Raw genomic sequence first — 14911 nt, forward strand, 5'->3', positions numbered from 1 at the left:
GCTGAAATTGACTCATTTGAGTATTTCCGAACTTAAGAGAACTTGTTGGAACTTATTTTAGCTTAATTTCCAGGAATAAGCTATCTAAGATGAAACGTACATCCCCCTAAATGTCCAAGGCCACGTTTGTTCCATCTCTTCAATATATATCTACAAACATGTAAAACCCCCCAAAGTACATCATTTGACTAATATATACACACTATAAACATCATGGCTTTCAGCATGGCATTCGATTGACATTCCCCATCAATATATGTTCTAATTGTCAAATTCAGACTGCCTTAGGTCGTACCTAAAAGGCTAAAAATCTGTGGCGCCAAGTTCCTGAGTTCACCTTCACATCACCAAATGTAGTGAGCTAAGGTATCACTCTCAAAACTTACGAGAATAAAATAAGAAAGAGAGACAAATCATTCCATGGCTAAAAACAAGAAGCTATTGGTATAAACTATAAAACACTTCCCATTATCATATCTTATAGTACAACTCCACAATCATTCCAGCTTTAATCTCGTCAAAGTTCTTTTATCCAATCTCATACAACTTGTAAAGCTGAATAGCATTTTCTTGAAACCCCAAAATTCTTTACACAATCATTGAAGACCACCCAAATTAACATTTTTGTTGTATGGTTGCGTAGCAAAAGTATGTAGCTCTTCATCAATGAATGAAATCCTTAAAAAACAAGAAGCTACATCTACAATTTTTTATGCTATCACATAGAATATCGTTACTTCCCTATGACCTCTACCATAAGACTACCTGTAAAGGCAATTCAGGCCAATCTTTAACCCATTAGCCACTAATATTTCTATGTCTTGACAGGAGTGTTGCTAATTTGCTATTCCCTAAACTCATCTTTCCAATCCTAGATTGAAGAAAAAAAAGGCTGATATATAGTTACTGGAAAAGGAAAATCACAGAACACTTTACTCTATGGCTACCAAAACATAATCAGAATTTTATCTTCCAATGGACAAAGCTATCTCTTAGCAAGCACACAACATCTCAATAATGTATAATAATTGTTAGAATGTGATAGCATTTGCTTAATTGCTTGTGCATCCAAGGCATACAATCATGCCTCAACAGCATCTAGCAACAATGTTATACCATCAATCCCAATACTAAGCATTGAAAAAGATTCCACTCAACTTAAAACTGCCATTGCAATATCTAAATTGTGATTGCAAGAAATATTTGTACATTTTTTTATATCGTCTTTCACCATTCAGACACTATTATTTGTGATTGCACGAAACATTTGTACAATTTTTATATCGACTTTCATCATTCAGACACTATTATAAGCCATAAATGGGATGCGGTTCATCAAATGTACATAACTAGAAGAATCAACGGGATTACCAAACACTTTACAATTATCAATTATCATTTGCGAAAATACAACTGAGCAATCATCAAACAATCTATCTAACACACCATTATACCAGAGCAAATACAATACATAAGCAGTCAAATTCATGAAATATCTCAATTATATAATCAATGCCAAAGTAACATTACATTTAACAAAAGACCATATTATAAAGCCAAGCATACAAATAGCATTAAAACAAGTATCATTAAAGCAATGGAATCCAACACCACTCACAAAGGAAGTTTCCCGGATTGAAAGATGGCGAATTTCGACAATCATTCCAGCTTTAATCTTGTTTAAGTTCTTTTATCCAACCTCATACAACTAGTAAAGATGAATAGCATTTTCTTACAACCCCAAAATTCTTTACACAATCATTAAAGAACACCCAAATTAGCATTATTGTTGTATGGTTGCGTAGCAAAATTATGTAGTTCTTATCAAAGAATGATATCCTTAAAAACAAGAAGCTACATCTACAAATTTTTTATGCTGTTATATAGAAAATCGTAACTTCACTCTTAAATGTGATTGCACGAAACATTTGTTCATTTTTTATATCCTCTTTCATCATTCAGACACTAGGTTCAATTAACATGAAATAAATTATATTAAAATTATTTATGTATTAATAAATTACATGAAATATATAAATATATATATAGACATCTCATTAAAAAAAAAATTTTAAGGGTGGGGTGTAAGAAAACTCTGATTTATTTACCTTCACGTTCTGGGTAATGTTATCTTTCCAATTAGTTATCTTCGTATTCAAGTTGATTTTTTCACAATTAAATACATGAAGTGGTTGCACATTTGCATAGTAAAATAAAATTAATAACATTAAAATAAAAATAAAATCCTTCACTAAAAAAAATTATATTCTAGACATTAAATAAATATTTGGTTTAGCATTTGTGAAATCCGCAAAGAATTTAATGTATTCAAGAAGCACATTTTTGTTTTAGCATTTGTACATGTATTCAAGAAGCACATTTTTGTTTTAGCATTTGTGAAATCCGCAAAGAATTTAATGTCATGAGTGAATTAAGTATTAACAACTCAATATTAACGGTATAATTCTTACGCTCTTCAAAAACACCATTATCATGCCATACAATTTGGGAACGAGATTCAATACATGTACAATAAGAGTAGTACGCGCACGTTCTTGAATAATTACATTCATACAGTTACAAACAAAAATAAAAAATGGGTATGGATGAACAACCCATAAACTTAATATCTCTTAGTATGTTGGGGGAATTTCAGTGTTTAATGAAGATGAGTCTGCCATTTTTTTTTTCTTCAGAAAATCATTAATTATCTACAAATCTATACCAATGATCTATCTATATTCTATTCTAAAGTGAGATTTTTTTCCCTTCTAACAAACTCTACATTTTTTTTTTTGAAAAATCATTATTTTATCTACAAATCTATATATTATTTGCCCTAGAATCCTTTATTGAGCAGCTCTGAACTTGTCACAATCGGCAAAACTAATTTTGATAAACATTGTTCTCATCAGTATTTCTTCACATGTGACGAAATGTTTCAAGTTGCCGACATCGATTACCAACAGGATTGATTCCCTAATTGCTCGTTTTTGGTGGGGGAATAGGGGAGAAAAGCGTATGCACTGGGTAAAACGGAAGATTATTCAGAGGCCAAAGGGTATGGGAGGCCTAGGTATTAGGTCCATAATCTGCTTAAACGATGCTCTTTTGTTCAAACAGGTGACTTGCATGCATTGTAACCCCCTAGTTGTTAGTGGCTAGGTCCCTAGAGCCAATTCACACTTGCTCTCTGTACGGGGAATGCAAGGACAAGTCTCCGTGGTAATGCTTCTTGGGCAGGCGTGGTTTGTTTAATGTGGCGAATAAAATGGTTAAAGGTTATCAATGGAAGATAGGGAATGGTGAGAGGGTGAAGGTTGCAAATATGAGATGGGTCCAAGGTTCGACTCCGGTGTTCAAGTCTAACCAACTTCTTAGGGGGGTTGGTTCGGGGAGAGTGAAAGATTTGATCTCCCAGAAAACTAGATCTTGGAATGTGGCAATTATTAGGGACAGGTTTAAATGGAGTACGACACAGAAGATATTGGAGATGGAGCTGCCTTCTACCGAGGAGAAGGATGTGCTTTATTGGAGGCACCATGCCTCCGGGATGTACACTGTTAAGACAGGTTATGCTTTTCTACTAAGTGATTTTTCCTTGCAGCAGGATGATTGTTCCGACTATACCTTTTATAGCCTCATGTGGAAGCTTAATATACCGCCAAAATGGAGTTTGTTCTTGTGGAAGCTAGTGATGAATGGCTTGGCGGTTAAGTCAAACTTAGCCCAATAGGGTATAAATATAGAGGATTACTGTGACTCTTGTGGTATGGAACAAGAGGATCTTCAACATCTTTAGGATGTGTTCTTTTGTGATGTATGCTTGGCATAATTGCCCTTTGCGTATTTCCTCTGAAATTGATGAATCTACTCCTTTGAGACACTGGATTCAGAATCATATCCTGCTTTTTCATAGCGAGGATGGAAAGAAGAGTGAACGAATAGGGACGTTCATTGGGGTTCTTTGGAGTCTTTGGCTAACTAGGAATGGAAGGGTCTTTAGTAATGAAGGAGGGTACCTTGCGGATCTGTTCAGAAATTACAATATGGCAATGCGAAGCTTATCTGTCTAGCACAGGGTGGATGGCAGTGATGCTCTTAGGGTAAAGGAAACAATGTCAAATGGTGCACCACTTGATTTTGAGAGAGTAAACATTGGCTGCGAGAGGGAGGATATTAATCATTCAATAGACGCTAGATTAGAGGTGACCATTATGGTGGATGGCTCTTGAAACAAGAGAAGTGGAAATGCAGGCACGGGATGGGCATACTCAGTGGACAATCAAACATATATGGAAGGTGGTGGTAATTATGGAAAAACAGTCTCTTCTCTTCATGCAGAACTTTTAGCTTGTGTAGCTGCTCTAAAGTGGGCAAAACTGAAAGGTCACGAACGAATTGTCTTGTTCACTGACTCACTTGCCATTGTTCAATTAATCCAACATCCAAAAAGGAGGGAAATACGGTTGTTATGGACAATACAAGATTTGTTACAAGAAGGAGGGTTGTTTATCACATGCATCATGTGGAAAGTTGGCCGAGACCAAGTTGCTAAAGCACATGACTGTTGGGGTTTGGTGAGTCCGACTCACCGGGGAAACAACCCCGACCCAAGGAACCACTCGTAATTAATAAAACCATAAAGTAAATAAATAAATACAAGAAAAGGAAGAACGAATCATACCCTTGAAGCGAGCTTCGCCCTCTCAAAACGGGCTCTTACTTGAAAGCCTTGAGCACCGCAAATGCCGTGCCTCCAACGGTATCCACCCACAAAGGACGAACACGACTTTTTAGGTCCGCTACCTTGGAGTTAATGGAGTTTAAGAGTTTTTCCCAAAATAAGGAATGCTCTTTCTAACTCCCACTCAAGCACTTTACTCCAAATCCCAAGGTTGGTATTTATAGAGGAAAGTATGAGTGGGAATTTCTATCCCATCAATGTGGGATCATGAAATTCCACAAATTAATTTAAAGCTAAATTAAATTAAAATTGCAAACTAATAATAAATCTACAAGTGACATTACCATGTGAAATGGTTTGGTGAGGACCACATGGAGAGTAGGGGACCATACTTGCTCCCCACTCAATACTCTCCTTGTGCCACATGTCCCTCACCCACTTACTTCCATATTCCTAAAGCTTCCCCTATATGATCGGCCCTATGGCCCAGCCACGAGGCCCAGCCCCGCACCAAGATGCGGGCTGCTGCTGTGCGCGCAAACCTCGCACGCTTGGTGCGGGCTGCTGCTTGTGCGTGCGCTGCTAGGCTTGCGATGCTAGCATGCGCTGCTAGCATGCCTAGCTGCTGCTAGCTTGTGGCTCCTAGCATGGTGCGCTAGCACGCACCTAGCCAGCCATGCTAGGCTCGGCTTGGAGCGCTTGCTAGCCACCTATGCTTGGACATTTTTGCCCCTAGCATTCGGATGCTCGGGGCACTCCGATGCTAGGGGTATTTTGGGAATATGGTCGATTTATTATTATTTTGCGCGTCTCGTCTTTTTATTATTTTTGACTCGACTTCCGACGCTCGGTTTCGACGCTCCAAGCTCGAATTACCGACGTCTAAATATTTAACACTCGGGCGACGAATTAATTTCTTCCGAATTAATTCGTCGAGTCGGTTCGTATATTTTGCTTGTGTGTGACCCGAAGGGTTCAGTCAAGATTAAGCTGTAATACTAATTATATTAATATTACTGATCGGAAGCGGCCTCCACCCAGACATTCTGATCACTTGACCTTACTGAATATATTAGCTTTCTAATAATTCTGAACCCGCTATCAAAATAATACACTTGTTCGAAGGACACCATTCCTTTCAATGACATTGCTAATAGATGTAGGGTAGATTTAATTAGTTTTACTACTTAGTGTTGTTCCTTAGTTTGTTGTCAAAAAATAAAAAATAAAATAAAATAATAAAAAAAAAATCTATACTTCCTCTGTTTTTTTTTACTTGACCTGTTTCTTTTATCACGCTTGCCAATGCAAAACTTTAGTGATCAATAACTTTAATTTTTCATAAGTAAAAATTATAAAAGTTGTATATTACGATAGTACTTATTGAGACAAATTAAAAAAGATATCATATGAATATATTTTTTCTTACATATCATTCACAAAAAACAGTCAAAGGAGATGTGATGAATAGTGTAAAAGTCAAAGCGGATCAAGTAAAAAAGAACGGAGGAAGTATATAATTTGTCTATTATTCCTATTCTAAAGGGAAATCTTTCAATTATTAATTTGTACTCATTTTCAATTATTAATTAATACCCTAAAGTTGGGAGTGATGGAGAATAATTCAAATTAAAGATTATTTTTGACGGACGAGATAAACTTCATATTAATGAAGGTATTTTTTCCTAATTTTAAAGGATCACTTAAAAAGTGAACGAGGAGGGATGTCACACTACTCACGTAAGGCCGGTTATTTGGAACTATATTAAGTCTACTAATTATTAATAAATCTATAAAATTCTAAGAGACTAAGAATGAGTTTGTTTTAGCTATGGTGTGTCATATATATACGAAGTTATGTTCCATTGGTCGTGAAGAGTTGTAAAGGCAATTCAGGCCAATCTTTAACCCATTAGCCACTAATATTTCTACCAAAAAAAGACCTAGTCTTTGTTGCTAACTTGCTATTCCCTAAACTCATCTTTCCAATCCTAGATTGAAGAAAAAAAAAAAGGCTAATATATGAACACTTTACTCTATGGCTACCAAAACATAATCAGAATTGTATCTACCAATAGACAAAACAATCTCTGAGCAAGCACACAACATCACAAAATATGTATAATAATCGTTAGAACGTGATAGCATTCTTGTGCATCCAAGGCATACAATCATGCCTCAACAGCATCTAGCAACAATATTACACCATCAATCCCAATAATTAAGCATTGAAAAAGATTCCACTCAACTTAAAACTGCCATTCCAAGATCTAAATTGTGATAGCACAAAATATTTGTACATTTTTTATATCGTCTTTCATCATTCAGACACTACTATTTCTAAAGGCATAAATGCAATAAAGAGCATAGCCTCTAGCAGCCGATAAGATGAGGTTCATCATATGTAAAGAACTAGAAGAATCAACCAAATTACCAAGCACTTAACAATTATCAATTATCATTTGCGAAAACAGAGCTGAGCAATCATCAAACAATGTAATTAACATACCATTAGACCAAAGCAAATACAATACATAAGCGGTTCAAGTTCAATTCATGAAATATCTCAATCATATAATCAATATCAAAGTAGAATTACACTTAACAAAAGACCATATCATAAAGCCAAGCATACAAATAGCATTAAACAAAGTATCAGCAGAGCAATGAAATCCAACACCACTCACAATGGAAGTTCCCCGGATCGAAAGATGGCGAATTTCGACATCTTAGAGCAAGAATAAGGAATCCCATTATCCTTCAAGAGCTCTTCAATCATCTCCTTAGCTTTATCAGGCTCAGAACTCTCACATTCAATCTCATACAAAGTCCCAAAATCAAACAGTGTCTCATCCAACTCTAATGTCAACCCTTTCCATTCATAAACCCCTCTTACATTCTTAAATCCTCCTAAACAAACATACCCAGATTCATCCTTAACCCCAAATTCCTCCTTCACCCTCTTCAAAACCCTAGAATCCGACAACCCAATTAGATTCGGGTTAGCCCAAATCTCCCGACCCACAAACGGATCAACATCTTCCTCATCTTCCTCAACTCTACTAACCCCATTAACAAGAATAGCTTTCGCTTTAAGACTCGAAACGCAGCGTTCTGCTGTTTGGGGATCTTCGCCATAAAACCTCAATCGAAGAACAGCACGAAGCGCAGAAAGCTCGGAATTGGCGCCGTCGAAGAAGACGTTGTGCTGAAAGTGGGTTCGCCGGAGAAACGGCGAAAGGACGGAGGAGAGAGATTGGTGTGCGGCGGAATGAGGGAGTCTGAGCTTGACTTCGACCTCCATTGTTAAGGGGAAGAGAGGCCGATTCGTTGTGGTTTGGAGGAAGATCGATCGAAGTGTTGCAGAAGAGTGGTGGTGGTGGTGGTTGTTGCGGCGGCGGAGGAGGTGGTGTCGGAGGTGGAAGAAGGCGTGGTGAAGCGTGATTGGAGTTGTTGGAGTTCTTCTTTATCTTCTAATTTTACTTCGATTTTTGTTGGTTTTCTTCTCAGCATTATTCTCTCTCGTTTTCTTCTGAAAATGATTTTGTTTTCTGGGTTTGATTTTGTGTTTGTAAAGCATAAATCAAATCTAACCGAAAGGCACGCAAGAAGAAGCGTCAATTCGGGTTGGATCACAATATAGTTCGGTTTGGGTTGGGTTGTGTTTAATTAGATTCGGGTTGGGTTATTTGGAAATTTTTATGAGGGAATAAATTATTTTGGCTTTGGGTCGTGATATATAAACCGTGTCATGATTTAGAAATTAGAATAGCTACGATGACGTAGTATGATTTTTTTTTTTTTAAAAAGGAGAAAGATTCTATTGGATTAGAATATCTCATAACTTCATAATAAAAAGATTTTATGGATTAGAATCTTGCGTAACTTCATAATAGTTGTAAGTAAACTAGTGTCAGTTATATATGAGACGGATGGTGTATGAATTTAAGTACGTATTCAATAAAATAGAATTGTGTCAATTAAATAGGAATGGAGAGGGTAATTGGAAACAGATTATGCACAAATTTGGACCTTAGAGTTTGTGACTCTAGTTTCGGTTTAGGATTCCAAAAATGGAAGTGGGTGGAAATTGGATAGAGTGAGTATTATTGATTTTTTTCGACCATCACGAGTTCACGACATTGCTTTTTTAAGTTGCATTGAGAATTAATTGTACATATTTCAACAAGCTAAAATTTTAATTTCAATAAGAAGCATTTTTTTTTGGTTAGATACTTAATTTTTAACAAAAAAAGTTTTACGTATCTAGCTAGTTGATGTTAGAGAATTTACATTTCATTGGATCTAGATGGTGAATAATTAAGGGTCCGATAAATAACATCACTTATAAGTTGTTATGTGAGAATTTCAATTTCCTTGGAACGCTACAAATCATTATTCCTTCTAAAATTTTCTAGTTAACCAAACAAATGAAACAACAAATGACCCAAGCATTTCGTACCAATATTTCATTTTTCATCCTAAATAACCAAACAACTAAGCACATATAATAAGCTACTCAAAACTTAAACTTTGTATTTTCAAAAACACAATCAACTAATCAATAAGTCCATTTGTATTATTCGTACACTCGGTAATAGTATAATTAGTTGTATTTGTACAATTGTACTAATCCAAACCTTGTTAGGAATTACACTAATTTAATTTTATTAATTATTCAAAAGCTCCAATTTTATTTTTCGGGTTTAGATTAGAGTAAACGTCGAGCAGCAATAAAAAAAAAATCAACTTCCTAGGAACAGTGGTAGTTGGTCCATTATTAATTGTACTGTGTTATCTTTAGAAACTCAAGAGTTTACCATGCATAAAAAAAGTAAAAAAATAAAAACCTGCACATTTTCACTCTATATATATGCATGCATTTTCTACGTCTTACCAAAATATAATCCAAAAAGTTTCAAGTAGTAGAAAATACTGATAAATAGTTCGAAAAATGAGTTTCTGGTGGTTTATACTCGGATCATCTGGACTTACTCTGGTAACAGAGTTAGTGCAGCAAATACCGATTGTCGGCCCAGCTATTGCAGCTGCTGGGAGGGTCGTAGCACCCTGGTTACTGGAACTCGCGAGGAAGTGGATTGAGGAGGTTACGAGGCGTAGGATAACAGAGAATTCGTGAGATTAATTAATTGATCAACTACGACGGAGTAGTAGTTTATTTTATGTATGTGTGCTTGGTTAGTTGGTTACTAAGTTGGTTTTTAATATGGCATGTTAGTGAATGATAATATCTATAAATTGTTACTTGTATTTGTCTAATTTTTACTACATTAGTGAATGATCCCTTTGTTTGATAGTTTTATGTTATCTCATGTTTAACGTGCAAGAAATACCGTAGCTCTTTTAGTAGCTAGTTGGGATATTAATGGTAACTCTAAATTAGTTTGTACGGAGTATGAACTATGATCTTTCCCGTTAAGAATTACTACTTGTGCGTAGCTTGATTATTCTTGCTTATAACATTCTCCTTCATTAAACGTCGTATAATGAGTGAGTATGGCTTGCTAAGCAAATTCAACATAAAAATTGATGATTTGATGGTGCACTTTATGTTACGGAGTAAATTACACCATAAAAATAACTTATGGCAAATTAATTAGCATTATTAAGCTATATATTGACTTTCAAAAACAAATTAAGTGCTATTAAATTTTGTATCCACCGTTCAAAACATATACTTACATTACTCCTAAGGAGTTATAAGCATATATAACGCCCTCCTCCAACAACTAGTACGTACATACCACTATATAATGCCTTACAATTTTACTCTTTTTAACATATAACACAAATCAACCAAAACAAACACAACACAACTTAAACCAACCATGGCAAAAAGTTATTCTTCAAAGATCTTAGGATTCAAATATATAACCCTAATTCTATGCATGACACTCTCATTTGGGATTGGATATGGTGGCAGATCCATTCCAAAGGAATCTACTATTGCTGGAGGTGGTGGCAAAGACGAAGGTGGTGTTCCATTACCGCCTTTGTTGCCTATACCGCCTATTGGAGGTGGTGGAGGGGGTGTTCCATTACCACCTTTGTTGCCAATACCACCTATTGGTGGTGGTGGAGGAGGTATTACACTACCGCCTTTGTTGCCTTTACCACCTATTGGTGGTGGTGGTGGAGGGGGTGTTCCATTGCCACCTTTGTTGCCTAACCCTGGATTCGGAGGAGGTGCTAATCCTCCCACACCTTCTAAGGAAGAATAATCGTCCAATGATCTAAAATATTTTTCATTTGTATGGAGTAATATTTTCTATGGAGTGAGTAAAATATCAAATAAAGACTAATAGACTATTGTAGATTAACTACCAATTAATTCATCATGATATTTAATTGTATGAACTACGAAATAATTTAATATATATGGATTATAAAACAGTACATTAGTGTTTTTCTTGTGATTGTGGTATGATCTTGTTATTTGTTCAATTGTTCCATCATATATCAAGTAGATTATGTGATAATTATTGTAAATTATCTATTATCTATATATCTATCAATCTATGGAAAAGAGATCTATCAATAATTACAAGATATTGTTACACTCATTCAATATTGTTAGTATTCATAACTATTTTTTAAATCTACATGTAAACGAGTATATTATGATTCGATTAATTGTCAAATTTAAAGTTTATAGACTTTTGACCTTTACAATGTTATAGATATACTGTGAAACCGAGCATTCGAGCAAGCTTGTTGTTTTAAAGACTAATTATGTTTAATTCAAAATCTGATGAAGGCTTAGCTTAAAGTTTTGATTACATGTTAACAATCTCAATCGTTTTTACCAAGTTTAAGCAAGGTCAATACTCAATAATGGGGTGAATTAACTAGCGTTGTTAAAAAGATAAGTTGTTAATTAGCCAACCATATCCCCAACCCTATAATGGATGATAATTGTTTGGGTCCAATTTAGTCCAATTGGGCCTAGTCATTAAATGATCCAATTAAAAGCCCAAGGTCAATGTTCAACTCTCCAATTGTGCTAAAGTCAAGATCAGTCCACAAGGCAAGTCAATTGGGCCAAGGCCCACATTCTCCATATATGCAAAGGTATAAAAGCCATCAATATTACATTTGTACATGGAATACACAAAGCCTCAAGCAATTAATTCTCTTGCATAGTTTTCTCTCTCTACACACTGTACTGACTTTAGCATCGGAGGGACCTTCCTCGGCAACACCCCCGAGGCTAGTTTACGTGTGTTTGCTGTGCAGGAAACCTTCGGCCCAACATCACTTGGACCGAATCCAGTCTTCACCACTTCATCGGACCTTCGGCAAGGTCCCATTGTTTTCATCCGAAACAATTTGGCGCCGTCTGTGGGGAAGACTTTCAAAAATCTTTAAGCCAAATCTTTAATCAAAATCATCTTGCAATCATCTTAGTAGCAATGGCTAAGAACCGCAAGAGCAAAAGCCTCCGTCAAGGAGCGGGCGAAAGGCCTAAAACTCCTACACCATCACCCTCACCGGACCGGAACTCTCCCAAGCGTGCTAGTTCGGGGGGAGGATCATACAGGGAGGATTCCCTTTCTCCCGTAATTCACAACTCTCATCATAGGCCGAGTCCCTCTCGGTCTAACAGAGGCCAGTCCGATCATAGGACTCATTCAGTGCCCCAAAGCCAACCATCGACCATCCGCTCTCATTCCCACACTCAGCCGAGGACCCCTTTGACGAGGCCCAGCTCGGAGGAGGTGGCGAGAGCGCTGGCAGTGCTCATGGAGGCAATGAGGGCACAAAATATATCTCCACCTCGCGATCGAACTCCTCCGCATACCCGGCATCAGCGGAGGAAGCTAGACCATGATGGTGGGAAACCTCCCTCCTTCCGGGAACTGGAAAAGTGGGAAGAGGATACCTGGAGAACTGAAAGAGAGAGGAAAAAGAACCCTCAATTTTTCAGAGGATCCTCAACCTCTCAACCAAAAACGCATAAGAGCAGCAGCTCAGCTTCTCGGCCAGAATCTGCTCGCCGAGAGCAACCTGAGACTGTTCGCCGAAGCGTACTCGACCGACTCGGCGGCAGGGAGCCGAGCGTGCACAGCCGCCTCTCGTTCCCTGTAGCCGAGGCCCAGACTTCCCAGCCAGGGACGAAAACCACTCCTACCTCTCTAAGAGGGCGGAGCGCGGTCCCTTCGGCCAGGAACAAAGGCAAGGCCGTTATGCTACCCACCAGTTCCCCATTCGAGCAATGGATACTGGAAGAGCACGTTCCCATAAAATACCGTCGCACATCACATATGATGGGACTTCGGATCCGAAGGATCACATTGCCTCGTATGAGGCTCATATGCATCTTTGCCCCAGGTCCGAAGCGACTTGGTGCAAATATTTTCCAACCACTCTCAAGGGGGTCGCGCAAGCGTGGATCTCCAAGGGAGTGAAGCAAGGCTCTATAACAGGGTGGGACGATCTGTTCTCCAAATTTAGGAGCAAGTTCTCCACGGCAAATCGCCGAGAGAAGACCACTGCAGAACTCATGGGTCTGCAGCAAGGGGAGGCTGAAAGCCTCCGAGATTATCTGACCCGTTTCAGCAACGAGTCATCCAGCATTTCTCAGCTGGACCAAGGGCTAGCAGTTTTCGCCCTTCAGCACGGCCTCAGAGCAGGGTAGTTCTTCGACTTCATGGTCATGAATTCACCCAAGACCTTGGAGGAGGCGTTGAATGCTTCGGATAAGTTCATCCGAGCTGAAGAGTGGAACAAAACAAAAACCCAACCTCAATCTGAGGGAAGGAAGCAAAAACAAACACCCTTGTCTGAAGGCCAAGGCTAGAGGACAAAGGGAAAGGCCAAGGCCTCGGAACAATCTTCGGCCAACGAGCCGAAGAAGGAAAAATCTGCCTCATACACAGGTAGATACGAGTCCTACACTCCGCTCTCTCTTCCACGCGCCAAAATTTACAGCGTGACGAAGGAAGAACAGAGTTACCGAAAGCCGAGACCACTCCCAGAGTGGTATCAGCGAAAAAATAAAAATCAGTGGTGCGAGTTCCACGAATCTCCGGGACATAACACTGAGGAGTGTATCCAGCTGAAGGACCAGATCGAGGACATGGTCCGGAAGGGATACTTGAAAAAATACATCGCGGATCACCGTGAGAAAAAGGAGGCCGAGAAGTCAGTAAAGGACTCTCGGCAGGACCTCGACTTCCCCCGGAAGAACAGCAAAAGTGCGGAGGGAAAATTCTCTCCAATCAATGTCATCTCGGGAGGAATATGTTCTCGGAGGGAACACAAGCGGCACCTTAGGGCTCTGACCCACCAGGTGAACAACACTGACATTCAGCCTCCCCAGTTGCCGGTGCCGAACATGACGTTCACAGCCGCCGACTGCCGGGGGGTAACGTTCCCTCACGAGGAGCCGTTGGTGATCATCGCCACGGTGGCCAACCACGACGTCAGCAAAGTTCTTGTTGACGGCGGCAGCGGAGCATTCTGTTCCGAAAGGCCTACAATCAAATCAAGCTGAAGCCCAAGCACCTTACGCCGGTACCCTACCCGGTATCCGGATTCAACGGGGCTTCAACTTACCCAGATGGGAAGGTGACACTTCCTGTCACCATCGGCTGCGATGAGACAGCCAGGAATGTCATGACTGAATTTTTGGTCATTGACACTCCTTCAGTGTACAACGTGATTTTGGGGAGACCCATAATTCACGAGATCCAAGGGGTCGTCTCAACCTATCATCAGCTGATGATTTACGTCTCAGACGCCGGCTTCCTCGAAAGGATCCAGGGCAACCAAAAGGACGCCCGAAGGTGTAACTACCTCAAACCATCCACTAGTCGCCCAGACGACGACGACAAGGATGAGAAGGAGAAAGAAAGAGAGCCAAGCACAAAAAAGCCGAAAGGCCTAAGTGCTTCGGCCCAAGGTTCTGTGCCCAGAGAGAAAGGGCTAGAAAGGGAAAAGGCTAGCTCTTCATCTGAGCCGAAAGACTCAGAGAGCCAGCCGAAGAACAAAATGTTTGGGACACCTGCTGACATAGACAGCAGGCCAGATTGTGAAGAGTCCAGTCCATCAGCAATGGACATGGACCAGCAGACTGAAACGGTCGAGTTGGCCGAAGGAGACGCTGAGAAATGTGTAACAATCGGGATGGACCTTGATCCGAACACCCGTTGTGAACTTATTCAGCTCCTTCGGGACAACAGAGATGTGTTTGCTTCTCGG

General features: G+C 39.1%; 1 protein-coding gene across 1 annotated transcript; it reads right to left on the reverse strand.

Annotated features, from left to right (window-relative positions):
- Positions 1-7164: 7164 nt before the first annotated feature.
- LOC110722859 (triphosphate tunel metalloenzyme 3-like) lies at positions 7165-8644 on the reverse strand. Its single transcript, XM_021902162.1, has one exon. It carries the CDS (start codon positions 7989-7991, stop codon positions 7371-7373), a length of 621 nt encoding a protein of 206 aa, XP_021757854.1. The 5' UTR covers positions 7992-8644; the 3' UTR covers positions 7165-7370.
- Positions 8645-14911: the final 6267 nt, after the last annotated feature.

This window comes from Chenopodium quinoa, unplaced genomic scaffold (genome assembly GCF_001683475.1).
Source record: "Chenopodium quinoa cultivar QQ74 unplaced genomic scaffold, ASM168347v1, whole genome shotgun sequence".
Taxonomy (NCBI): Eukaryota; Viridiplantae; Streptophyta; class Magnoliopsida; order Caryophyllales; family Amaranthaceae; genus Chenopodium; species Chenopodium quinoa.

Excerpts from the sequence above, each read along its gene's own strand:
- LOC110722859 (XM_021902162.1), bottom strand. The coding sequence starts at position 7,991 with ATGGAGGTCGAAGTCAAGCTCAGACTCCCTCATTCCGCCGCACACCAA.